Here is a 27,180-nt window from a genome sequence, read left to right on the forward strand (position 1 = left end):
ACCCTCTTTGAAATGAAGGGAGCTCCTGAATTTGCTGTGTGGGATCCAACACTGGCCCATTGAGACCGATATCCTGCTTTTGACCTCCTCTTTTTGAACATCTTTGACCTTTAAATGTTAGTATAGCAATTTCTGTTCACGAACGCCTAGAACTCCCTTCTTCCCCGAGGTGTAGTGGCTGTTTTGTGCCCTGAAGCATGAGACTTGATTGCTGTCTCTTAGCACTTGTAAGCACTTGTAAGTACAAAAGCTAATGGTCACACTTGCAGAATAAACTAATTAAAGGAAAATGCTGAAGGCCTTCAGTTTCTGCTCAGCCTTCCGTAAGAGCGGTGCCTTGAACAAGGCCTGAGACCTGTGTCTGATCCACCATGAGGCTCTGGGATCCCTCGCACTGGCCCCGGAAGGTGCCAGCCAAAGGAGTTTGGTGCCAGTAAAATTATATGCTAGCACGGCTGCGTCATTAAACAATTGCAACTTTGACTCGTGAAGCTCAGCTGAAAAGATGCTGCCTGCAGAGCAGCCTCAGTCCCGAGCTTCAGAACAGGTCCGACGCAACGGTGAGGACCCTGCCGTAGAAAAACAGCGCAGCAGGACAATTAACCGCGCAGTTAAGGGCTGCGAACGGAAAGACTGCGTAGGCAAGTAACGTTACCTCATCCAATGTGTTTCTGTTAGTGGAGAAGACATCTGTTGGTGAATGAACGTGTTGCTGCAGCATCCCAGTTGTCAGAGCAAACCTCACCACAGACTGTTCATCGCCCACTGGGGAAGGAACGAGCTCGATACAGTCCTGATTCTGATACCAGAAATCAAGAGTAAAATGATTCTGCACTCTGGAGATTAAAACTATATCAAATCCTTGGAACAGCCAGAAGGAAATTTTTCCTGCTTGCTGTTTAAGTGATTTTTTTATTTTGTGGGTAAATCTTCAGCTGATGTTTTTGGTCTTGTCTCTATTTGTTTAAAAGTGCGTTAGCAGTAAATCAAGGTGCATTTCCCCTGTAGGGTTTCCTGTATGTCAAAGCCATGTTAATTCTCTTTGATTTTCTTCCCCGAGCCCCAGCCATTGCTGCAGATCCTTCCTCTCTTTGTCCCTTTGGACATCAAAGGATTGCAAGGGGACAGCCCTGGCGAGAAGCTCCTCCCTGCTCATTAGCCTCCATAAAACAGGAGCTCACCTTGGCTAGCTGCGCCTGGAGTCCCGGCCCCATCCCGGCCACTCTTGACACTGGATCTCGGAAGGAAGGGCTTTTGCTTGTTTCAGGAGATCAGACCTGCTTTTGAGCTGGACTGTTGTGGCTCCCCTTGTAAGAACTCTTGCGGTGCTCTCAGCCGTGCAACCTCCTAGACTCCACGGTACATGGAAAAATGCAAGCTTTACCAGGTAGGTAAAGGACTCCCTCCTTGTCCTTATTGCGCGGAAAGATCCCAGACTTACGCCAAGAGCGTACAATCATTTTAGAAAGAGCGCGAGTGCTCCTGAAGGGTTACCAGCATTTATAGTAGTGTGTGTGTGGCTGGAGAGGATTTCTAGCATGTTTTGGGTTGTTTTTTATTTTGGTAGCAATAGATGAGCAATTGTGGGTTTGAGTGTTCTTTGTGAGCCTTGGAAGATCTTTTGTCAGGTAGCAAAGGTTTATTCACAATTGTGCCCACAACTCCCTTATCCGTATCACCTTGTGCAAGGTGATGATCGTTCCCTGAAGGCTGGAGGGGTTCTTTGTGTATTGTCTGCAAAGTACCCCGAGTTCCTTCAGGTTGAAGGCCACAGAAGGTTTGGGAGTATTTGTTATATTGCTAATAATAGTTCTGATGATACAAACTATTTGGTTTTTCTTCTGTTTTTTCGCTGCCCTTTGAAAGTATAACCTCCAAGCAGGCATACCCCACCTCTACCAGGCTCATGCCCAAACACAGGATTTTTGTGATTTCCGTAGGGTTTTATTTATGTTTTGCCTCATCAGGCCGTCTCATAGCGTGTTGTTAACCTCTCCTGCGTGTGGGGCATGATCAGGTTGGGCCCGATGACAGATGTGCGTTGGGAAACGAAGGGCCAGTCCAGGTGCTGCGTGGCAGTAACTGAAACCCAAATTTGCCCTTGGGTGTTAGTCTGCATCGGAAGGAAACGGCTCTTTACCTCGCTGAGGTAGGCAGTCCACATAGGCGTTAGAGGTGGCTGCGTACTCTCGGCTTCCTTCCTCTGCCTCTGCAACGTGGTGTTTCATTCATAAGGAAAATACTCAGTTTCTGCCTCCACTGTTATTTTGGGTTTTTATAAAGTGGTTCATACTGTGTTGGTCTGATTCATACTGATTTGTGCCACTTCAAGAGAATTTTGACTTGAAAAGTGAAAGAGCAACAACGAAAAAATCGCAGACTGTATTACGGTATTTTATCGTGTTAAAGATTCCAGCTATTGCAGAAGTCGCCTCATTTTCTTACTGAGTTGTTTCTGGTGTATGACCCCACACAGCAGAAATATTCCAGGTGATGGCTGGGTGCATTTGAGAGGAGAAGCCATTGCATTTGTAGAAACCCCATACTTTCATTACTGCCAAAAAGCTTTCTGGTTCTGAGAAATGAGGTTCCCTCCAGAGGGGCGAGGTGTTTCTACTGACATTTATAAGATCAGAGACCATGGGGTTTTTTTGATTGTTGGCAAGATTAATTTCTCAGATAGCTTTATATCTTGATATGCATTTCTTCCCTGTGGACACTGGCTAGCTGTTAGTGTTGGACTTCTTCACTGAGAAGTTAACAGCAACAAATGTGATAATAACTCATTATAGCGAAGGTAAGAAGCATACCTTTTAGCTTGGAGTTTTCCCAGTATTGCAAACCCTACCCCAGACTTTGTGGGAAGTCTGCGACAGATTTTCTAACATCATAACGTTGTCTCAGTAACTGACGATTAATTGAGGGACTGCTTTAGGCGTGTGGATTATACTCTGGCATCTTCTGTCCAAAGATCTTACCCCCCCAAGCGTTACTGAATTGACTCTCATTTCTCTTTCTCGCCTTTCCATCTCCAAGGTAGGAAAAGGATACGTATTCTAGGTACAGAAACTGAAGGACAAACTGCTCTTATTTGTATAAGGACTTCAATCTATTTCATGCTTGATTTTAAAGATCTCTCAATTTTCAGTGCCTTTATCGTAGCAGCTGTCTTCCTTTTCAACCTGATCTTGGCATAAGGAGTATGTTTTAAAATGTGCCACAGGCAGCGTTACCACCACAATGATAATAATAATGAATACTTTTAAAATAGCTTAGAACTAAAATTCTTGGGAAATGTTTAAATCTCTTTCAAATAATACTTAAAATAAAAAATAAGTTACATAGAAGAGGAAACACCAGAAGCACAGATCTAACATGTTCAGTTCAGTGCTTGGACACCCTGCCACAAACCTCTTTGTGCTGTAGTTCCAGCGTGCAGGCGTCTTTGTGGGGAGATGTGTGCGTGAGTCCTGGCATTAGTTACATAGGCACAGACTAGGAGTGCATTTGAAGTCCTTGCAAGCCCGCCTTTGGCTCTGCAAAGGAAATCCAAAGTGGATCCTGCAAAGGATCCACCGCTGCAGAACCCCGCTGAGGGCGGCTGCCCATGGCTGTAGCCGGCGGGGCGGATCCGTTAGCCAGCTCACGCCGTGCCTGGGTCCAGGTCCCACGCAAGCTGTTGGTGTCCTGCTTCTCGGCCTCAGGCAGCGCACACAAAACCTGCAGGCTGAAAGACATTAACTACGTTTTTAAATCTTTGCCGCAATGTTTATTGTATGCGCAGCTCTTTTCCCCTGTCTCTGGTAGCATCTTGCTCATACAGGTGCGTTGTGGACTCTTTTTGGTGAAAAACAGGTCACAACATCTGCCTTTTTGCTTTTTAATGCAGTATTGAACACCTTTCCCTTAAGTTCCTCTTGATTTCATTGGAAGCCTCCCCTCAGTAAGGACTCCCGAGATCTGCCTTGTTGTAGTCTCATTTAATGGCATTGGAATTTGCTTACAAAAATGTTAATTGTAAAATTCATTTGGGGAAGGAGCGAGCATCTGTCTAGCTAATCAAAATCTGTTTGCACGTATTTGTGACTGGATGACTCCTGTGGGAAATCAGCCCAATTTTATTGTAACTCCTTTTGATACATGTGCTGCACTGAGCTACCGAATGCAGCGTCTCATGGCAGCTTTCATGTCTTTGCAGGAGGATATGGGGGAAGCTTTAGTAAGAAGATGTTAACAGGCTAATCTTAGCGAGCAAACTAGGTGTCACTTCTTAGCCAGTTCATTAATGTTGGATCAAAGCAGAAAAAAGGGTAGAGGATATTTTTTGAAAATGCTGAAAAGACCTTTACAAAGTGACAAAATTACTTTTAAATGTTTTTTACTTCCTAATAGTGTGGGAAGAACCCCCGAGACTCGCGTTGGGTTGTTTTTGCGGAAAGATGTTGCTCTCTGAAGAAAGCTAATTTCTGTGGAAATAGTTGTCTACTTTTCATGCTTGTTCTTTGGAAGACATTACTCAGGAAAGCTGTAACAGGGTGAAAATTGCCTTATTTCTGATATGCTCTGAATAAGATTTGATCAGGCTGAGAGGCAGAAAAATCTCCCTTTTAAAGGAATAGCGGTGCGTGGCTGGATAACGCGTCGCCCGCAGCAGTGGCCGGCTGGCCCCGAACCGAGGGCAGCGCTGCTGCGGTGAGTGCCCCGCGCCGAGCGGGCTTATCAACACCTCGTTCGGACGCAGGGCAGTGTTAGTAAAGCCCGATAGGTATGAAATCAGTCCACCAGTACCTATACCAGGTCAAGTTTTGACCTAAAATGGAACTGTTTATTTTTTTGCCTGGGCTTTTCAGTATGGCAGCAGCAACCTTGCGTGTGTTGCAATATAGTTAAGAGCTCCTACAGGAGGTTTTTAATCCAAAGAGCGTTACAGAGGAGGTGGGTACCAGCAACACCAAAGACGGTTTCTCCTGTAGTTCCCCTTTCTCTTCCACAGGGCCGTAGTTAGTCCTCTGCCTGTAGCAGAAAGTGCAGGCATATTGCAGGCAGCTCTGATGTGCCATGGTGCGTTACTGACGAGGCACCTTCCACTGCCGTCACAGGCTCCTCGGTGGTCTCCATCTCCAAGTCCAGTTCAGACCAGTCGTCCTCTTCTCAGGATATTCCATGGTCTGGCTCTGTCGCCTGCCTTTTTTGCCTTCTCTTACGTTTGGCTCTCCTGTCTGTTCCTGCTTTGTCCTCTGGAGAGATTTTTCACCTCTGCTACCACCTATCTGTCGTTTTCTCCCGTTACCCACTGGTGCACTTAAAATCTTTCCGATCCTTTCAGCTTTCATTTTATTCTCTTGGTGAAGTGTTTTGTGTAACCCTGATCATACCAGAACAGGAATGAAAGTGGATTGTGGCTACCTGCCAGTCTGAGTCTTGGAATAAAGGAAATCAGGTTGAGCTTTTACAACACACAGATCTTTGCAAAAGAACTTATCGACTGAAAACAAACCTGTTGGAAAAGCCTTTATGCCTTCTGAGCCTCCTAAGTAACAAAAAACCTTTGAAGAAAAGGAATGGATTTTCTTTAAGAGGTTTGTTGTGGCGCAGACTCCCTAGCTCTTGGCAGCACCTGGGGCCTTGCTGGGTGAAGTCACGGCATCCAGCTCCCTGAGCTGAGCCAGCGCTGCGCACGGTGGCTTGGGGCCGAGACGTACCGAGGCCAGGCGGAGGAGCCAACGGCCAGATGTCGGACCCCATCTGTTACAGCAGCGTGTGAAATTCAGTAGCTCCCTGTACTGGAGGGAGCCGGCACCGGGGGCTCCTGGGAGGGCCGGCGTGGGTGCTGGGTCTCGGGGCGCTGTCTCTGCGCAGGAGAGGCTGCTTCACACCGGCTCCCTCCTGCCTGTCTGCGGTTACTGTTTTCTCTCTCCCGGTAGACGTGAAAGCGCCGTGTGAGGCACTTCCTTCCCCCAGCCTGGAGCCCTACCCGCAGAGCTCCATTGTGGTCACCCTGGAGGACATGGGTCTCTGGATGAAGTTTCATCAGATAGGAACTGAGATGATCATCACCAAATCCGGCAGGTGAGGGGAGCAGGACAGCTGCCCGCACGACACCCCTCAAAGCCGTTAACAAAATCTCCAAGCGCTCATTTTTTGAATGGTGGCCCTTAAGCTAATTTTGTAGGCAATTATGCACATCTGCCTGCCCCAGCAGAAGAATTGCACTTGCAGGGTGTCACAGAAGTCCCAAAAGGTCACTGTGGGGCTGATGTGCTGAGAAAACTTCTGTGCTCTTATCTCAGCGCTTAACGCTGATGTTCTGCTGTCGCTGCGAGGGCGCTCTGGAAAGTGCCCTGGGCTTCCTTTGCCTCGGTCGCGGGCGGCAGCAGCTGAGCAGCTCGTGCCTGGTTTTGAGTCTGTGCTTGCCGACAAGAACATGGCATAGAATAGTAGCGATCTGTGCATGCAGACTACTCTAAAGTGTAAATGAGTCATGCATTGTGGAGCTTGCAGTGAAAGAATATGAAATTGTGAAATTGTAATGCATTATGTCAAAGCTGCTGTGAGCTGAAATAATCCCTTTGGGTAGGGAGGTAGGTGTCAAAGCTTTTTTGCAGAGTCAGAAGATGAAAGTGGTGGCAGGGAGTACCGGAACAGAAAGCTAGATGTGCTCTTAGATGAGAGCACGTTTTCTGCTCACACTAGAAAATGCTCTAATCTGTCCTCCAGGTCTGTGATAGCTGCAGAAGGCTAGGAACTAGGTGCAAATTCCAAATATTTTAAGTTTCTCACTATTGTGTTACAAGAATCAGAAGAACAAAAGCAGTAACGATGTCAGGCCGTCAGTGACTGCTGCCCTGTTAGTGCCTATTCCACCCAAGCCCACAGGGTCAGACGAACGCATGAGTAAAATGGTAAAAACGTTCAGTAGCTGGCCTGTAGAAATACTGCTACCACAGCTTTGCGCGATAGTGAGTAAACATGACCTGCTGCTTGGCCATTGGACAGTATCCACTTTACAGAGAAATCCTTACGCTGCGTATTTCATTTCTCCTTCAGACGAATGTTTCCACAATGCAAAATCAAAGTCTCCGGCTTAATCCCATATGCCAAGTACCTCATGCTGGTAGATTTTGTGCCAATGGACAACTTCAGGTACAAGGTAAGTACTTTAAATAATAGAAGTGATGCTGTCCTTCCATCTTCATTTGAAACAGATTAATCTTTGTGCTTCACTGGCCAGGCTGATAAATAAATTGTCTTTGAACAAAGTTCAGAAGTGACTGGTGGATTTTATGCCTCTCTGGAGTTATTTGTCAGTTTTGCTTGGGGAGCAGGTGGAAGGGTAACTAATTCTCATTGTAAGCAGTACAGTTTTAATCATGATTAACGTCAGACTTCTCTGACAGCCGTTGGGAGAAAGGGAGGAAAAATGAGGCCTAAACTTGGAGCTGTTTTGGTAATGTGATCATGGCTTATGAGAGACAATCTGCTGCTCGTCAGGACTGTGCTTCAGAGGAGTCCACTAAATCAACGATGAAGCAAAGTTGCTGGGGTTTTGCTATATTGAAAGTAACGTTTTTTAAGCGCTAGGTTTCCGTCTTTCCCTTCACAGTGGAATAAAGATCAGTGGGAAGTTGCTGGAAAAGCAGAGCCCCAGCTCCCTTGTCGCACCTACGTCCACCCAGATTCCCCAGCTCCCGGCAGCCACTGGATGAAAGAACCCGTCTCCTTCCAAAAACTGAAGCTCACCAACAACACTCTGGATCAACACGGGCACGTAGGTTGTAGCTGGCCTTTGTGCTGTGCTCTCTTGGAATTCACTGCAGATGGATGTAAGGGAAATAAGTGAGATTTGTGAGAAATTAGATCATGTGGAAATGAAAACATATCCCAGTGGTGCCCTCTCTTCCTTCCTCAGCCCAGCCCTCGTGCTCTCTTAGCTGCCTGTGAGGGAAGGCTTTAGCCTGCACTGTCACTGTAGAGGCGTGGTGGAGACACCAGTCCCAGGCAGGCGCCCCGGTTCGAAGCGGATGTCCTGGGAGCCTCCGCAGGAGACCCTGCACAGTGCGTTGGCAGTGGTTGCACACAGAAACTTTCTCCTTTGTCTCTGTGCCAGATCATCCTCCACTCCATGCACCGTTACAAGCCTCGCTTCCACATCGTGCAGGCAGATGACCTCTTCAGCGTCCGCTGGAGCATCTTTCAAGTCTTCAGCTTCCCTGAGACTGTCTTCACTTCTGTTACTGCCTACCAGAATGAGCAGGTACAGTGTGCAGCCCTGCCCTTGGACACATTGCTAAATACTCTGTCTTTAGAAACCTTGTAGAGGAAGGTGTCTCCTTCCAAGCTGGTCACCTGGGGCGCCTGTGATGGGCAGTGGGGAAAAAAATAGGCACATTATGGTTCCTATGGAAAACATCTACTCTGGGATGAGATGAATCATGCACCTTAATTGTACTAAAAGTGTGCTGTCAGTGATTAACAGAACCCTAAATGCAGTAAAAAGTATGGGCAAAAGTCCGGATCCAGATACTGACCCTGTATATTTCTCTGGTCAGATGAATCCCACCCAAATTCCCGCTGACCCTGGCAAAGTCACTTCTCTCTGTCAGTTCCTAATCAATAACGGGGAGCTGTGGGGCGAGCTCAGGTACTGTGGCAAGGGCATGCTCGAAACCCTCAGACAAGCTGTTGTGATAAATATTGAGGTGAAGGTCTTGAAACAGTGAAGAACCCAACCTCAGTCACCACGATACTGAATCTTGTTCCTTTTATTTTAAGATTACAAAGCTCAAGATTGACAACAATCCATTTGCTAAAGGTTTCCGTGAGCATGGGAAGAACACTCGAAGGTAAACTGTCTTTTCATCTTAATTTTTTTATAACTGGAGCTCACTTGTGAATTTTACCCAAGGCCATTGAGCAAAACTGTAGCAGCCAGCTCTGCAGAGCCTGCTGCGTTGTGCACTCTGCATTGGCCTGTATCTGGGCACGGTGTCCCCCTGTGCAGCCTCCTCCCCAGAGGCTTGGGGAGTGGGAGGCGATACAGGATTTCCTACAGAAATGTGGGAGGTATGACAAATTTGAGACCTGCATTCCCTTGCAAGTTAGAGCTAGACTGGAGTCTGACACGTGAACAGCAGTGATAACAGGAGTCCACGGGAGATCATTGTGTCTCTTCGAGACCAGCTTGATTCTGACTTCGTAGTCTCCCTCATCTCCTTTCCCTGTGTGTGGAAAAGCGTCTCTTCCAACAGGAGATTTTGTCTGCAAGAGGAAGATGGATACCAATACCCACGAGATCTTCTGTCTGGTCTGAGGGCAGCCACTGGATAAGATGAGAAAAGAAAGCTTAAATGCAACCAGAGACTGGCAACAGAGAAGGAAAAAATGTTTTTTTCCAAGCACAAAATGTGATGAAAATATCTGAGATTTTGTTTTGTGTTATTTTATGCCTGAAAAAAATCTCATTTCCTGATGAAAAAGGCCAAAGCTGACTCTTTTTTACTTAAACTTTGAAAATGTCATAGATTTTCTTTCTTCTCCTGATAGTATCATTTCTGACTAACCTTAAACTCGTTTTCCATTTAGGAAGAAAGCTGCTTTCAAGCAAAAGACCCACCCTACGGTACATGTACCTGTGTGTATAGTATGTATATCCAGCATCGGACTACGCTTACAAACTCGGTGCCAAAACCTCCAGTGCTGAGTTTCCACGTTCATTGTGCCTTTTGTGCAAACGTGAAGCGGGCAGCCCCTTTATGGGTTTGTCCCCTGTATCCTGCGGGGCGAGGGCTCTCGCTGGAAGCGTGCGCTGGCGGCAGGCGGCACGGCTAACCCTGTAATTCGGTTATGGCAAGAGAATTCCCAAGGGCCCGTCGGGGTGCTTTGCTAGGAGAGGTTTAAGTCAGAGAATGTCAGAGAGGTTCAAACCATCCTTTTGTCTTCCAGGGCTTGTCCAGCATCCCTTGCATATTCATCTAGGCAGAAAGCTCACATACAAGCTACCCCCGTGTCTTCTTTCTTTCCCAGGGAAGGACGCGCCAAGTGCCAGAAGCCTAGCCCAGCCAAGGGCCAGAAGAGGAAGCTGCCCGAGGAAAAGGAGTCCGGTGCTGAGGAACGTGGTAATATTGATCACGACAAGCCCAGAGAATGATTTCCAAACAGTGCCCAGGCCACGGGAAGGAAAAGGAACAGCGATGTAGCTCGCTGTCTCCTGCCGGGGAGCGTGGCCTGGGTGGAGCGAGCCCATAGGGTGCTGTCTCTGATGGCTTTGGGTCTCTGCCTCTGTCTGGCAATGATCCACAGGAGCCTGCTCGCAAGTCGCTTGTCATTGCTGACTATTCATCAGCTCTCCCACCAGCCTCCCAGCCTAGCCACGCTTTGTGACCGCCCATGAGCGTAGGCTGTGCTTTCAGTGTTTTCTCTTCAATAGCGATACGAGCTTGCAGTATCACCCGATCCTTTCTTCTTGGTTCTCATCGGTGCAGTTGTGCCAGCAATGCTGTTTGTCCAGCTAGGCTGTGGTGCAGATGGGGGAACTGATACCATTAAAAAACCCCCAAAACTCTTTACTCTTTCTGTTAGGTTGTTTTTAAGCGTGATCATTCCTTGCTCCAGTTCATGGTGCTGCTTGCAGTAATACAACTAAGGAGAGAGGACAGGGCAGGACCGAACACCACGGTGTGTAAGGGCAGACAAAAGCTGCAAAAGGCTCGTCCCTTAAGGCAGTAGGGCTATGGAAGAGGTGTTAGTGTGTTTCCTTCCACCAGCCTGCGCTTCATCCAGCTGCCAAGAGACCATTGTGAGCTCTGGGTCTCCCTTCCCCTTCTCACTTTTTTCCATTCTTTCTTTTCCCCACTGTGAGTCAGATTTTGAGAAGGATGAGACTGCAGATGTGAAGGAAGAGAGTAACCCCATCGTGGTCAGCAGCGGGTACCCCTTCTGGGTCTCGGAGCAGAATGGCAGCCATGCCTTTCCCGCAGCGTCGCCGGTGCCAGCCGACCAGAGGGAGGGCCTGGCCAGAGAGCAGCAAGTGCCTACGCCGTCCTACCAGACCTATCGGTGAGTCCCTCCCCCGGTGCTCCTGTCCGAAGGCACCCTTTACTGATGGGATTCCTCCTCCTCTACTGGGTATTTCCCAAGAAAAACAGCTAGTGGGAGTGAGGAAGGACGCCTTTCTGTTGGACAGCATGCCTGGGTGATAGGTGCTAGATTAGCATGGAAATAGCTCCACAACAAAGCCTTTCTGTGTTGCTTCAAACCCACTGATTCTGGCCTGTCCTGAAATGCTCTCCCAGCCAGCTCTGTGTACCGCAGAACTTGCCTGTCCTTTGAAGGAAGCGTGTTGAAGGAGTGGCAGAACTCCAGTGATTTTTTTTTTTCCCCCCTTCTTCTTATCATTGCAAATTCAGGCATGAGTTATAGTGAGCCCAGACTAGGACTAACCCAGAACTAGAGTGGTCTGGGTTTACCTTCTCTGGCATTTAATTTTTCTGCGTGAGTGACAGCGACGCTTGGACTAAAATCCACACTAAGAGTACGGTGAAGCAGTAGGCAAGGGGATGAGGGCATGCTAAGAGCTTGCCCTGCCTCTCCCCAGGGGATCGGTGTGGGTTTTCGGTGGTTTTCCACCGCGGTAGGTTTCACTCGCTCTTCTCTCTGCCCTCGGGGCTCAGGTTCCACGAAGCCGGGGACAGCCAGCAGCTTCCCGCCCGCGATGCCACAACCTTGAACGATTTCCGGGCAAGGTGCCACCCCTTGGATCTCGCCGCGGTGCCCGAGCATGACTCCAAACAGCTCCCAGAGGGCTTCGCCAACCTGCCTCCGCTGCCCCCGCCTCTGCCTCCTCCCCAGGACTACACAGGAGTGGTGAACATGGCTCTAGACTCTGTCGGGAAACCCGGGGCGCGAGCGCCCGTGTACAGTCCCTATGGCACCGAGCAAGGCCTCGGCCAGTGGATGGTGCCTTCCCACAGCCAGTACAGGGCGATGAGCTACTCGGCCTTCTCCACAGAGTACAACGCGCAGGGGGCTCCGGGACATGCCCACGGGACCATGGCAGAGTGGAGCCAGTACCCTCTGTTCCCATATGCCTGCTGGTGAACGGGGAAGACCCTTCCCAAAGAAAAGACTGAAAGAAAATTGTAAATGAGATAATATTTGCTCTGGAGTATTAATCTCGAAGCCTACGCTAGGCAAAGAGGCATTGCTGCAGGTGGTAGCGTGGGACACCTTCACTTCCTTCTCTCCTTGCACAACAACCCTCACTATTTCACAAGCAATGGCTAAACTGGTGACTGTCCCCGCCATCTCAGCGTGAGTCTGGCTGAATCAATGTGCTCTGCGGTGGTTTTTTTCCCAGCAGGAGTAGGAAACCACAGGAGCTACAAGATCAGTATTTAAAGAGCTGCTGAACTCTCAGTCCCAGGCTGTTTGTGTCTCGCATTTGGCAGTTTCCAAAATCCTTTCCTCCCAGGACTTGCGTGCAAGGAGATAGGGGCTGAGGATTTTCAGGAAGCCATCCAGGTGGCCAAGAAGCTGTAGAAAATTATTGCAAAGATGAGCAAAACAAGCAACCCCGGTGCCCCCTTGAGCAGTTTCCTCACTTAGTAGTCAGACTAAAGCTCGTGTCTTGCCTTGCTTCCAGCAGCCTATGAGAGTAAAACACACAGCAACGCCTGCGTGTCTGGAGCGCAGCGGTGGGTCGCGCAGGCAGGGACGAATTTGTCCCGCGCAGGAGAAGCGGCAGCAAGGCCGTGTTGTGTCTGCATGTCCCCTGTGCCCATCCCTCTGCTGTCACCCCTAGATTCACGGTTAGCGAAACCCGCTCGTCGTTCTGCCGGTGGCGGAGGGAGGTTGTTCACAGAATGGGGGCTGCTCTGGGGGTTCCCAGGGGCCTGTGGCTGTCAGAAACAGGGCCCCGAACAGCAGTGCTGGCTGCGTCACTCCGACCTCTTCCTTTCGAGGGAAAGGAAATCTGTCACTGTGAACTTCTTCCTTCTTCCACCGCCTGCCGCCCCTGGAGAATATAATTTATAGTTGTGGTTACTGCGCTACGCTCTGAGCAAGCTCGGTCGATAGGCAGTTCTCGCCAGCCTGGCGTTGCTCATGGGGCACGTGCTTTAATTCACACCCTGGGGGCCCTGCGCTGCGCTGCTGGTGGGCTCGGCGCCTCCCAGGCTGGCCGGCAGCCTCGTCTTGCCGCTGTTGGGAGTCTGTAGGGATCTGCTTCCACCTTCAGTTATCAGCGCAGTTTCGCCTCCCTTCCCTCTGTGGTCCCATCGTGGGGAGGAGCTGTTCGGCCCGCGCGCTGCCGGCAGAGGATTTCTTTTTATCTTGTGTTAGAAGGGGGAAGCACCCGTTTGCCCAAGCGGCGGAACGGCCCTGGCAGCGGGGTCTGCCTTGAGATAGGCTCTTTGCTTCTCAGGGAGGATAGACGTGTTCCTAGGTGTTATTTAGGGAATGTTTTCTTGTAACACTTTAAATAAACTGCTGTGTGGCCTGTAGCCATCAGCAGGCAGCGAGGTGTGTCATTTAGCCAGTAGGCCAGATGGTTTTCTCTGTGTGTGCGCATGCGTGTGTAGCGAGATGTTGTCTCTGAGCAGACCTGGGCGGGTTTGTGACCACCGGTGCATCAGGACCGGTGTGCAGCTGCGCCAGGAAAGGCTGTGCGCCGGTCTGTTGGGGTACCAGGTCAGCACTATGCATGTGCGTAGTGTAGAGGTGTTGAGCCGTGTTTATTATTGTTAAAATGACTTTGAAAAGTAGCCCTACAAATTTGTGAAACTCAACTACCGCTTCCTTATTTAAATAGCATATCGGTAACTGCTTTTGTACCACAATTATGATACGTACAGAGCAGCCAAGTACGTCCCCTCGGCTTCGCAGGATGGGTGTGAGATGTGCAGCGTTTAAATAAAGGTCAGACGCCACCGCAGTATATATATGTACTACCCCATTAGCCTCTCCTTTGATAGCACCCTGGCCAGTAGCGATTTGTACCTGCTGTGCATGACACGCATGTGGATGCGAGTGACTCACCAAACAGAAATCTGGTTGGGGAAAAAAATGCGGAGGAGAGTGTTTTTAGCCCCAGAATAATGTGATTTCCTGCTGCCCAAACGCCGGCTGTGTGAAGACAGGTCAGCTGTAAAAGACTGTCCTCTGTGGACGGGAAAAATTTTCTGTCTCTGAGCATTAGTAGCTGACGCTACCACCACTGTTTGCCACGCCTGGGGTATCAGATGAGAAGGCTGGCTCGGGAGCTGGGCGCCTTGGGCGCCGTGTGCGGGGCCCCTGGGGGTACTTTCTGAGGGTCTCTGCAGCGGAGGCAGTCCTCCTGGGACCCCGCCGTGATCACTGCCAGGGCGGCCCTAACAAGGAAGGAGAACGTACCGCACCCCCTCGCAGGCTGCTTGGTTAGATCTGTTTCTTTATCGCTGAAGTCGGGTTGTCTTTCCTTCCCTCTGTCACAGGGTGCTAATGAGGATGAAAACCATGCTGTGGTGCGTATGAGGAGCTGAGGAGAACTGGGCAGCACAGGGAAGCCCTTGTGCAAATATCGGTGTAATGTTCTTTTTTTTTTTTTTTTTTTTTTCAAACCTTCGGAACAGCTTTGCAAGCGCCGCTGGCCCACGGACCTGTCAGTAGAGCTGGTTTGGCAGGCGGCTCTGCACCGGGGTAAAAGACTCGGCCTTGTGCCTAGGACGAGCCATTAATTACTCATCAGCCTTCTGTTGCAACAGGACTCCTTGCCCTTCTCCAGTGACTCATCCAGCTCATTAGAAAAGTACCTTTGCTTTCCTCGCTCGCCTGTCTCTGGTTAGAGCGTGCGGCTTGGCTGGGTTGTGAAGGCTTTGGAGGTTTCGCCCGCAGGTGTGTGCTCGGGACTCTGCTGCCGCCTCCCCCTTTGCAGTTCCCACTGTCTTGTTTTCTTCAGCTGTGGCATTTAAAAGTCTGTATGAGCTCGACTGAAACGCTGGTTTTGCACGCATGTGAGATAATGTAATGCCTCTCTGACAGCTTCAATAAAAGGAAATGAGACATGCGGAAGGCAGGCCATTAAGAGCAATAAAATAAACTCTAAAGTGTGGTTTTTGTGCATCTCTTTCAAGCACGCCAGTGGCTCCGCTTCAGTCGTGTTACCCCAGGCCAGTTCGTACATGCACGACACGCCGTTGATCTCGGCGTTCGTTGTTCTGCGCAGCGTATTCAGTGCGCCCCTGGTTATCTGCTTGCATCGCTAGGTGTGACTCAGTCTCTTGCACTAATTCTTTGCAGCGAATTGTTTATTTTCACTGTGTTTTCTGCTCCTCTCCTGCAGAGGAGTTACATAAGGATGAGGGCAAATGGACTATAAATGGGATCTAGGTAAATTTCCTATGGGAAATAAAGATCCTGATTTATTTTGGTTTCTCCTACTGGTTTTTGCAGCCTTAAGCCTTGTCTGATACTGCTTCAGTGCAGATGGGAATGGCAGAAAAATGCTTTCTTGCCACCGCTGCAGTTCTTCCACAGACGCCACATCCCGGTGAGCGGCTGCAGGCTGGGGAGAGGCCCCTGCGATGCTGCTTCCCTGCAGCACGGCGGAGCGCCCGCCTCTCCCGCGCCTCGCCGGAGATAGGGCGAGCCCTCCCGGGGCGCAGGGCCCCCTCCCGCCGGCCCGGGATGCGGCCTTTGCGCTTGTACCCCCTCGGTACAGCGAGCCCCGGGGAGGCTCCTTGCCTGCGGGGAGGCGCGGGGACATCCTGGGGAGCCCAGGGTGGGCTGGGGCACTTGAATCGCCTTGTAGCTGGGCAGCCAGGCTGAGCCGGACTCGTTGCTTCCTTCTGGGCTGGCCCGACTGCCCAGCGTGGCCGTGTCTGTCGTTTGCTCCTTGGCGAGCCTCCCAGGAGGCTCCTGCTGCGCGTTGCCTTGGTCAGTGTACGTGCTATGTCACCTTAAGCAAATCCAAGCAAGCAGCGCAACCCCCTTCCAGTACTAATAACATTCTTCAAGTCAAATGGTTTTTTTTTATTGCAGAGCTTAAAAGCCACTTAATTCAAAAGCCAATCCCCAGGTTGGGATCCCATATGGAGCCTCTTAGCAGGGGGGATGCAGCGTTTGGCTGGCAACAGCAAACAGCAGCCATCACCCGCCGTGTGGGGCTGGACCAGCGCAAAGCCAAATACCTCCCACACAAAGCCAAATAAATACCTCCTGCCCGGGAGCTGCAGGCAGCTGCCAGCCCCCCTCCCTGCTCATCAGGGGCCAAATGTGCAGGGTGCAGGTGTCTTCACTTACCTGCTTCCCCGCCCTCAGCCTGAATTTACCTTGTAAATGGCCAAGAGGAAAGAGAGAGGGGGTAAAACTGTCCAGGGCCAGCTGAGGAGGGAGGACAGAGGGTTTCCCCCAGGCCTGGGGAGGGGTGGTCTGTCGCACTTTCCCCCTCTGCCCTGAGTGAGGCTGGGCTCCTGCGATGCTCGGAGGCACAACTCTGCTGCTGTTCTGTTGCGGCTGTACGGGGTGCCTGTTTCTGCCCGTTTCCCTAGGGCTCGGCTCTCGGTTCCCCCGGCTGTGAGAAGCAGGCGTGCTCCTGGCCTGGCTCCTGGAAAGCCCAGGTAAGCTGTTTCGCTGTCGTGCTTTGCAGAGATGTAGTAAGGTTTGAATGCGGCTTCTCGGCATTACAGCAAACCTGAGCAGGAGAAACCCAGGGAGAGGTAAGGCAGCCGCTTGCGGGCTCACGGGACAAGGTGAAGCAAGTGGGGAAAGCGTGTCTGCTCTGCAGCCTGTGCTCCCCGCCGCACGCGGTGCGCGCTGCCCGGAACAAATGCCAACGCGTTCTCTGGACCGGGGCCTGAGCAGCAGCGTCGGACAAAATTTTAACCCGGGGGGAAGCAATCCTTCGACGCAGGGGTGAGGAGAGCCTGCAGCCGTGTTGCTGCTCAGCTGGATTTAGTGTTGCTCATTTTTTGTTTTTCTAAGTGATGTGAGTTTGTTTTATGGCACGACGTGCTTTGCTGTAGGGTGCTGGATTGCCTCTGGCACTGCTCTAATGCTCCATTTTTTTCCCTTTGAATGCGCAGGTGTACGACTGCAGCATTACTGCCCAGACAGCGCCCTGCTTGGTGAGTGTAGTGGATGGATTTAATTTCCATCTCCTGCAGTTCTTTGGGGACATACAGAGGTTTTCACTTCTTCCTCTCCTGTTTTTACTGAAGAGGGAAAATTTTGTGCCTCCATAAAGGAGAGCGGGAGCGGGTAGCTAGCGATACAGGAGAGGCACACCGTCACTCACACAGCCAGGCATAAAACGTTGCTCAGGTTTGGTATCTCTGCCTCCCACTGAAAAATAAGACTGCACATAAAATGCAGCAGTATTGCACAGGAGAGACCTCCTGCGTGCACCGTCACTCCTGCAGCTCCCACCTGTGGGGCTGCAAAGCACCGGCCCCCGGGAGTCGCTGGGTTAAGGGTAGATGTGCGCGCAGATGCTGGTGCAGAGAAGACAGGGACGAGTCAGCCCTGACTTCTGTCGCACCGCGGGGTCCGTCCCCAGGCTGGCTCTGTTTGCGCTGCGCAGCCAGCCCTCTGCTGCTCACGATCTGGTTTTGGCTCTGGTTTACCGTCTAGGAGGGGCTCTGCGGAGGCAGAGCTGTCCAGAGCAGCTCGGGCACCATCCAGCAGCATTCCGGTGAGGGGGAAATGGGAATTGCTGCGGATCCAGTAAGTTTAAGTCAGCCCTCCCATGTCCTTTGGGGCATCCCCAGACATCATTCTCCAGGGATAAAAGCAGTGAACAATTGAGCAGTGGAAGTGATACGATCAAAACCTCCCTCTCACCAAAGGGATATGCTGAGCATTACACTCACAGAGGCTAAACGATCCTAATGCGCTCCCTGTAGAGCCCCTGGGGACGCAAGGGTATTTTGAAAATCAGGGATGACAAGGCCAGGCCAGCAAGGTTTCCAACTCCTCAGCTGGGCTGGCAGTCTCGTGTGGAGCCGCGCCGCGTGTTTCTCATCCCATGCCGCACGTTTCTCATCCCTCGCTCCATCCTGCCCGTATGCCTGTTAATGGCCCTGTCCTGCCTCCATCCTCAGGGACTAATTGCCTCACACTTGAGCAAATGTGCTTGGTGTTTAAAAGGAGTCTATCGATTTGCGCGTATTCCTGAAAGCCTCCCGGGGCCCTGTTTCCTTTGAAGTGTAAAAGCATCTGTCTGTCTCTGCTTCTCCAGCAGTCTGCTGCTCCGTTTGCATCTCCGCTGTGGCTTGCAGGGGCAGCCCGGGGAATCGGCCCCGGCCCCGTGCAGTGCCCGCTTTCGGGCTGCTGAGAGGGCTCCCTGCCACGGGAAGATGGGGCTTGAAGACGAAAGTGCAAAGCTTAGGTCTAGGCGGGGGACTGAGCTCAGCTTGCAGCTCGGGTGCTCAGGATGGAGCTATTGCTGAAGGCTGGTTTCCAGTACTCCAGACTTTGGGAATGCTCTCGCTGTGCATGTCTCTCTGGTGGGTGTGTTGATTAGGAAGGAGAGGAAATAGCCCCTGGCTTCTTCCCACCCTGGTACTTAGCTCCTCCTGGCAGACAGCACTGGTCGGTGAGGAAACAAGGTCCGACCTGGGCTGCTTTGGGTAACCCACCGTGCAGGAGCTGAACCGCACAGCGGCGACCAGAGCCTGCGACGGTTCTCGGGCGTACATTTGAACGAATGCTGTTGAAATGCCACTACGTCTCTGCTGTGTGTGTGGAGAATTTGGCCTGGGATTCTCCCCATCCCGCTTCCCCTGGACGGTGGGACTGGCCCTGGACAGGCTGCTTGTCCCCACTGGAGCGTTTTCATGTAGGCACAACCTTACAGGAGCGACTGTGCTTCTGGAGCCAGGGCTAAAAGCTCTGTCACTCCTCGGTTATCCCCGGGGCGGCGGTGAGAGGACAGGACAGGTAAATCCAGGCCTGAGTTGCAGGGGCCGCGTAGCCGCTGCCGCCCAGCGCCTCCCAGATGGTGCGATGGTTTCCGATTGCAGCGGGGCCTCGGCCGAGCAGCGGTGGCACCTCGCTGTTGGAGGCCGTAAACGGGCTCCCATCTGGTTTTAACGATCAGTAGCACTTTGGTGCTTGTTTATTCCCATGTTTTATGCTTCAGCAATAAAATACTGCTTCAGTTTGTTCAATCCACCCTGGTGCTGGATGGAGATGAGTTCACAGCCCCTGACGAAGAGGTCCCGGTGGTGCGCAGGGTGTTGGATTATTTTAGCCAGCTGGGCAGGATCAGGTGATGCAGTGGCAATTAGTTTGAAATACAAATGTCAGCAGACAGTATAGAAGGTAGGGAGGGCAGCTCGTCGTGTGCCTAGCCAAGGAATCTTGTCCTTGGATTAAAGGAGGAGACTTTTGGTTATGGAGCTGGAGCTGTGCTCCCTTCTGTCCCCCACGGGACAGCACGGAGCTCTGGCGTGGAGTCTGAATGAAGTTAGTCCCAACTTTAAAACCAGGTACTCGAAGAAATTTTAGTCCCAAAGTGCTACCCGTGGCAGTCGCTCAGCTGCAGCGCTTTGTTTTAACCCTCCCATCGCGTTACAACGCTAAAATGGTGGTGGAGGTAGCAGAACGGCCGGCGGGGCCACAGGGCTGCTCTGCTGCAGGTTACCAGCGCTGCTGTGCTCGGGGCGGCTACGGCGGGACTGGGAGTTGTTTTACAAAATTCTCTGGAGTGAATGCAGTCTAATATTAAGTTAATCTAGGGAGGAAACTGTTTGTAAGGGGCTGTGGGGATTTCTGGTGTTGCTCCCTCTGCCTAGCGCGCTCCTGTTACCTGCCCGGCGCCTGCGGGAGCGGAGCGCCTGTGCACCGGCAGCTCTGGCGCCGAGGAGCAGGTCGTCCTCCGAAGGGACGAGCAGGAACACCTCGCACGTCTCTGGCAGTCAGTATCTGGGGATCTTGGATCATTTTTGCAAATCCTAGTTAAGCTTTTCAGCACGTCTAAACGTGACTCTGTCCCGCGGGGTAGGTGGGGACACTAAGGCAGAGAGAGATTAAAGGCAGTAAACCACAGAGGGGAGAAATGAGCTCTTGGCCTCCCTTCTGACTTTTATGGAGACCTGGAAACCTTTTGCTTCTCCATCTCCCATTTGTCTCCTACCCTAATGGCAGAGGAACAGTCTCCTCCGCTTTATTTTGCAACAGTATCCTCCGTGGAGGATCTTTAGCTCTTGCCTCTAACGAGCATTGATTTTCAGCAGAGATCCTTTTTCCCAGCTGTTTGTCAGGTTTTGGAGCTATAGGTGGCAACCGAAGAGAGGACTTCAACAAACTCGTTAACCCCCTTCCGAGTCATTCGGGGTCCGTTCCCTCGGTGCCACTGATGTTGCGTTTGTGCTAATTTTCCCTGGAAGATCTAAGGTAGGGGGAGCGAGTAAAGGAAACTTTTCTCAGGCTGCTTTAGGCATCGGGAAGAAGGGAGGTAGGCAGCCGCTGCTCCGTTTGGCTGTCGCTTTCCCAAGGTCGGGGGAGCTGACCCCGAGGTCTGCTGGAGCCAGGACTGGTGTCAGGCTGACGTACGTGTGGAGGGCACCACTGCGATCTGCTGGGTCCCAGCAATGTGTGAAGCGAAACCAGTCCCTCAAACCCTGCCAGGGACCCTCCGAAACGGGGCTCCAGGTTACACCAAATGTGTCGCCTCCAGCTTCCCGAACAAACGTGGGGCCGTCAATGTGGAGGGAAGGGGCTTTTACAGAGCCGAGTGGGTTTTGCCATCATCATGTCAAGAAGGGCTGTCTTCTCCTCCCAGGGTGAGCCTGGCCTCTGGCTTTCAATTGCAAATGAAGCAAATGGCAAAGCGTTTACAAAGAAACCTCGCTGGCCCAGAGCTGGGTCCAGTGTCTTGGCCCTTGACTCACCCTGGTGGTGTCAGAGCTCCTGGAATCAGGGCAGAGCCGAGTTGCCCTGGAAAAGGGCCCTGGAAAGAAGAAGCCCCAATCCCTACAGATGCTCCTAGCAGCCTGGTGCCACTGGAGCCGAGCGGGGCTCTGGCTGGCGGGAGACGGGCCCGCGGGCAGGCGACAGGGCGCCGTGCTCATCCTCACCCTGCTCCCAGGCCGAAAGGAGGGATGGCGAGGAGAAATAACGCTGGGATTCCTGGGATTTGGGGTTGGGACAGCCTGTGAGCTGCGGCGCTGGCTCCTTGAGTCCAGACTATAAAGTACTTCACAGGGCAGCACCAATTGCCTGGCCTATTAGTTTTATGGAGGGGGATATTGTGAAGATGCAGTTGATCTCCTTTTACCATGGTAATGAAAATGTGACCGTAGCGGGGAAAGAAAGGCTCGCGGGGAGGCAGCGGGAGCCTGGGAGCTGGGGTCGCCTCCCTGCGTGCTCCCGGGGGCCCCTGTCTGCTCCCGCCGCGGCGGCGGCCGAGCGGGGCTGGCTGCGGCGTGGGCGAGGGGGGCCTGGGCCCTGCCCCGGCTGGGGGTCCCGGGCACCCCGCGCGGAGCCGGCGGGGGCACAGTGCCACCCAGTGACTGCCTGCGGCTGCGAGGGCACAGCTGGAGCAGGGCTGCGGCAGCGAGTTTGCTGCAAAGGTTTTGGGGCCTGGAAGCCCCACCAAGGGCGTCCCAAGGCGACGGAGAACATGGGGAAGCCCAAGAAGCTGGCCGTGCTGCTGCTTCGCAGAGAAAGCGCAGGGGGGCGAAGCTCCCGCGCTGTCGCAGCGTGTCTGGAGCAGGGGTTTCGCGTGACCGGTCTTGTTCAGGCGCTGCTGGAGGCTGAGTCGAGGGCAAGTTGGGGCTGAAGCAGCTCACGTTTCGGGAGGGAACCTGGCAGCCAAACAAGCGAAGGAGGAGGCGGTTACCCAGGACGAGCTGCTCTGCCTGGGGAGGATGCATCTTTGCACTGGGAAGGCAAGAGGGCTCCCAGGGCAGCGCCGCTGGTCCTGGAGTGACCAGGCTGCCGCAGGGCTCCTCGGAGCCGCTCAGCCCCTGCCGGGATGGCGCTGGACCAGGAGGGAGCCCTTACGTCAAGGTGCCTCGGACATTGGATGACAGCCACGCGTGGTGGCTTTCTGACTCGCACCCCAAGGTTAATGCAGACCCGTTCCTCCTTTCTGCCCAAACCCTGCTACATTCCTCGCTGGGTCGAGCTCTGTGTCAGGTTCCCAGGCTATAGCAAGCATCAACAGGCAGCTCGAGCGGTGGGAGAAAGGGAGAGGAGCCAGGTACGGTGGGGTGCGGCATCAGCAGCTCCCAGGGTGGCTGCCTGCGCTGTGAGTCGCGGCCCCAGCACTGCCCTGACACGTTTCCAGCAGGGACTGTCTCCTGGAGGAGGCACAGGCTGTGGCTCTATTTTGGGTGATGACTACAGAGCCCACGGAGCATTTGGCAGCAGGGAGGGGTGTTAAATCAGCCTGTCCTTCTCCAGGTTTGTCGTCTCCTCCCTCCACTCCTCTCTGTTTTCCGTAGCTGTTTCAATGCCCTGCTGCTGCCGGGCCGCGGGACCGCGACGTGCGGCTGAAATCGGGGCGCTGCGGCGAGGGAGGCATGAGCCCTGCACGCTTGATGGACGAAAGCCCTACATCTTCGCTGCCCCGTCAAGGACTGTGCACGCTCTCTGTTCCTGGGCTGCTCTCCAACCTGTCCTTATTTTTGTCCATTTAAATTTAGGCCAGCATTGATACCACAAATGCCGCTGTGGAGGTCCGTGGGCTGCCGTTGCTGTACAGCACAAACCTTTGCTAGAAACCCAGCACCTTGTCCCACCGGCTGGAGAGCTGTTTCCATCCTGTCGCCTGCTTCTGCCTCGATCAGATGGCCACGAGCGACAGTGAAGGTGGGTCACCCAGCCCCATCCAGGCGGGAGCTGCTGCTGAGTACTGGATGTAACCTTTACGTGGTTACTGGGGTACGTCCTGCCGTTGGGGATGATCTCGGCCAGCGGTTTCCAGTAGTGCCGATATCGGGCACGTGTTGCTCAGGCCTGTGTTAGCCCACTCAGCAGAATCCCAGACCAGAGCCAATTTTAGCCTTTCCATTTCAGACTTCCCCCGACGTGTCCCGTGTCCAGGCCAAGGTGCTATTTCTTGCAGGGAAATTATCTCTGTTAATTTTAGATCTAGTTCTCCAAAGTGCCGAGTAGCTATTCCAGGTAGTCGGGGGCAGCGGGAGGCATTCGGTCTTTCTGACATTGAGAAGACCGAGTCTGATGAACGGCGTTTCCTTCGTGCCGTGCAGCGCGCTAGGCTGGATGCTCAGCAGGAGGCCAGCCCAGCGCGGTGCGTGTCCGTCCTCGCCGCAGGCTCGGAGCCAGATCACCAGCTGCGATACCTGGAAAGAGAAAAGCTGTTTCTCTTCAAGGTCAGTGGATTAATGGTATCACGGGTCGCAAGATGAGGGCAAAAAGGAGGCGGTCCAAGATTACAGAAATGGATTCAGCATGTAGAAATCCCTGTGAGAGTCCCCTGAACTACCTCATAATCTGGATCAAATTAGTAAAGTAACGTAAAACACACGAAGAACCCCTGGGATTAGAGTCTAGAAGCGCACAGGGCCCGTAAGCCTGTGAATTACCCGGGGTACTTCACAGTAATGAAAAATGGGCAAGCTTGATTTTTGTGTTTTGAATGGCAAGTCAGGGATAGTGACAGCGTGCTCTCAGACCCGGCCGGGTTTGTCGCTTCTCTCGGGAGCGTCCCCGGGGCGCTGCCTGCCGAGCGGTGGTGGGCTGAACGGGAGCCGAGCGCCAAGAGTTTCAAACCAGCTCCCGTTGTTCACGTACGTCAGCCCCTTCTGTCTTTTCAAAATAGCATCCTCCCCTCTGCCTCGCCGCTCCCCCGGGTCAGCCGAATCGCGCAGGGGCAGCGGGGGGAAGGCGAAGCAGCTCATCCAGCACGGCCTTTCTGCCCCCACCGACCCCGGGCCTGGAGGGGATTCATCAGACAGCGCAGACCGGGACACGCAGTACAGCAGAGGGGCGTTAATGGCCCCTAGGATCCGCGCTTTCTCTTGGGCTTTAGTGCTTAATTTCTAGACCAAATGCAAGATTACAGTGGGGGATTTTTCAGCGCTGACTTTCAGCTGCCCTTGTTGGACCAGGCAGGATGAACAAAGCAGGAGCTGGTTCCCTGTGGATACCCCAGATTTAGCTCTGATCCCGATTGTCTGGTGCGCCCGCGGCGGGTTAGACTAATGACTAATGACGGGTGCAGGGAGGGCTCTAGTTACAAAATGCCTGGAACGAAGCGAGCAGGTGCTGGGGAGGTTATCTGAGGAGAGCGCTGTTAGTTCCCCGTCGCCCCTCGCTCCCCCGCCGCAGCAGCAGCGAGGACGGCATCTTCCGCAGGTGAGGCTGCGTCTGGCACAGAGGGGGCTGCTGGATTCCCTCGCCGAGCGGCCGTCCCGCCGCTGAACGGGGGCAGTGGCCCAGCTCGTGGCTCCCGGTGGTTGTGCTGGTGTGGAGCGGGAGCCCTGTGGAGCAGAGATGGGTCCGAGCCACAGGGGTGGGCGCTGGGTTCCCAGGCTGCTGCTACAGAGGGTGGCCCGGCCAGAGCCGTGCGTCGACAGCCTGGCTCGAGGTGGGCACGCACCAGTCTGTGCCAATGAGTTACAATACTGGTGCAACCTTGGCTGTGGGCAAGCTCCTAGGGCCCGGATTTCGGAGCAGGAGGCTCGCTTTGGGCCAGCTGGGGTGGCTCCTGTCCCTGCTGCCAGAGGGCTCAGCTGGTTGCGCAGTGGCTTCCGCAGTTTGCGGCTCGGGGCGTTAAAGTAACCTGAAATTGGAACTGCTTCACCTTGCCACCCTGGGCCGTGACTTGTGCTTCGACAGCTGCTACGAGAGCAGCCGATCTGCCCTCCAAAGAACGGCAGCGGGGACAGCGTAAGGGACAGAGCTGCTCCAAGGTGAGCCATCCTGCTGGTGAGCACGCACCTGGAGAGCTTTCCGATGTGCACGATCCGCGCTATGGTAAATCACATAAAAAATTACAAGGAAACATGTTCATTTGCTGTGGCAGCATTTTATTTGAGTGTATTTAGGCACGTTTCCTACCAGTGTAAGCTCAAGCAGGCACACATCTGGTTGAATCTAAAGGGATGTTTACTATCGTACCGGTTTAGAAATAAAACCTTTTAATTAAATGAGGGTGACAAACGTAACCCAGCTCATCCCAGCTAGCTTGCATCTAAAAATTAAGGCTTATGCTGCCTGTTGTTGGACTGACCTAACTAAACTAGTTCAAACTTAAATTAGCGAAGGCCTGAGTGCAGGTAAGCCAGAAATAACCCCAGCGTGAGTTACTGCTCGTTCCTCGTTACCTTTGACTTTTTGCGGCGTGACCTTGGCAGTCGCTGGCGCGTCGGGTAGCTGCTGCGCTGGGCATCCTGGTGCAGAACCCTGGTCCTGACTGCAGCGAGGGGGGAGCCGTGCCAGCCCGGGGAGAAGGGCGGCGTTAGGAGCAGGGACCCCAGCTGGAAAACCACCTGGGCGGTGGGCGTCGGGGCAGGACGCCGGACGGAGCGGGGCCAGGCTCGCGGAGGGTGGCGGAGGGCGTCCGCCGCCAGGGATTCCCGCGAGGGCAGGCAGCGAGCAGCCTGCATTTTAAACTGCAGACAAGTCACGGTCCTGGCAGCCCGCTCCGGTGGCGGGACTTGGCCCTTCTGGTAACTGAAACGTGCCACAGTAAAGCAACCCAGCAACCCGCTCCTCGCTCAGGCGGTCGGAAGGAAAGGGGTTCTTTCTAGACACGTAATGAAGTAAGGGAGCGTAGGTGGTCGTGGCCTCGCATCGCTACGAAGCGGTGCAGGTTTATACTTGGTGGCACCTGATGCATTTTGGAGCACCAGTGAAGTTTTTCCTGTACAAACACACGCGTTTCAAACCTCCCCGTCCCCCCCACGAAGGCGCTTCGTCTCCCGCTGGCTGGCAGAGCGCAGGTAGGTGCTGCTGTCAGAGGAGCCCGGGTGTTACCAGAACAAAAGGGGGCCCAGGCCTCCGTCCCGCGCCGTCGCTGTTCATGGCCCACCCTTGCGTCAGAAAGGATGCGCGGCACCTCCGGTCGTTGGCATCGCAGAGCGGAGCGCGGCTGCAATGCAGTCTGCAGAAGCAGGCCACTGGCACAGCAGGGGCCGCTCGCCCTTGCTGCGTAAACAGTAAAGCAAGAGCTACTGCAGACGCCCCGAGGAGCAGCTGCCGTCACGGGCTGGCGCTTCCAGCTTCTGCTCGAAAGCTAAAAGCTTACGCATAGCTTGAAACAGGGTTATCGGGCCTCGCGCATGCACCTTACCTGTTCTTTCGTGCACATTTGAAATACTCGTGTTTTTCTCTGAACTGTGACTTGCCAAAGGTGAATGTCTGATGACAAGACGCTATGCGGGGTTGGCGATGAACGTTTATTAGCATCGCGTGGCAGTCTGGGCTCCAGAGAAGACGAACACTAGGCTGTGACCGTACCTACGTGGAGTCCGGGGAAACAACCCAAGCTTTTCAGACTCCTCCTTTGCAGCAGTTGAGTCTGACGTTCCTCTCAAGTTTTTTCTCCTACCTAAGACCATCTCAACTTTCAGCACATTGTTAATGGTTTAACTGAATGATCCCAACTATTAAAAACCCCCTAAGTTCTGGTTAGTGCTATTCTTGAGCTGCATTGACTGTAAAAAGGCAGATGATGACCTCCTGGTTGCTGACTTGCAAAAGCAGGTATTTATGACGTATTACGCTGGCACCTTTCAGCAGCGGCTAGAACGCCAGCCATTCCGCTCCCCAGTACCTGCACAGGTTACACCTTACTTACTCAAACAATAACAAGCGAAATTCAAACCGTATGCATAAGCCAGTCATTCTTACAGGCACAGTCAAAGGTACCGCCGTAAAAGGAGGTCACGGTTTCTACAGAGACCTGTAAAAGCCTCGGCAAAAGAGCAGGGCTAAGTACAGCGACAGGAAGAGCGCTGCAGTGTCGGGAGCGAGGGTGGAGGAGATGGCGGTGATCTGTGTAACCAGAGACGCCTCTTTTTCAGGTGAGCCTCCGGAGCGCAGCAGCGTAGTCTGAGGAGAGGCAGGAGGACGGACCAGGAGAGCAGCCCGCGGCCTGGCAACAGCGTTTCCTCCTGCTTGGCTCTTCCCTTGGTTCTGGAAACCTCGGGTTGGCACTCTCGTTCACCCACAGAACGGGCATCATAGTGACGGAGTAAGGACTGAAATGCTCTACTAATATTGTCAAGGTTT

General features: G+C 53.0%; 1 protein-coding gene across 1 annotated transcript; it reads left to right on the top strand.

Annotated features, from left to right (window-relative positions):
• The first annotated feature begins 294 nt into the window (after positions 1 to 294).
• On the top strand, positions 295 to 27,077 carry LOC104011433 (T-box-containing protein TBX6L). The gene is made up of 10 exons (XM_009463676.2): positions 295 to 1,387; positions 5,925 to 6,069; positions 7,048 to 7,150; positions 7,604 to 7,768; positions 8,108 to 8,254; positions 8,773 to 8,843; positions 10,024 to 10,115; positions 10,863 to 11,055; positions 11,670 to 12,309; positions 26,973 to 27,077. The coding sequence occupies exons 1-9, from the start codon at positions 1,372 to 1,374 to the stop codon at positions 12,094 to 12,096; spliced, it is 1,359 nt and encodes a 452-aa protein (XP_009461951.1). The 5' UTR covers positions 295 to 1,371; the 3' UTR covers positions 12,097 to 12,309; positions 26,973 to 27,077.
• Positions 27,078 to 27,180: the final 103 nt, after the last annotated feature.

This window comes from Nipponia nippon, unplaced genomic scaffold (assembly GCF_047370975.1).
Source record: "Nipponia nippon isolate SJK-2023a ecotype South Korea unplaced genomic scaffold, ASM4737097v1 scaffold_30, whole genome shotgun sequence".
Lineage (NCBI taxonomy): Eukaryota > Metazoa > Chordata > Aves > Pelecaniformes > Threskiornithidae > Nipponia > Nipponia nippon.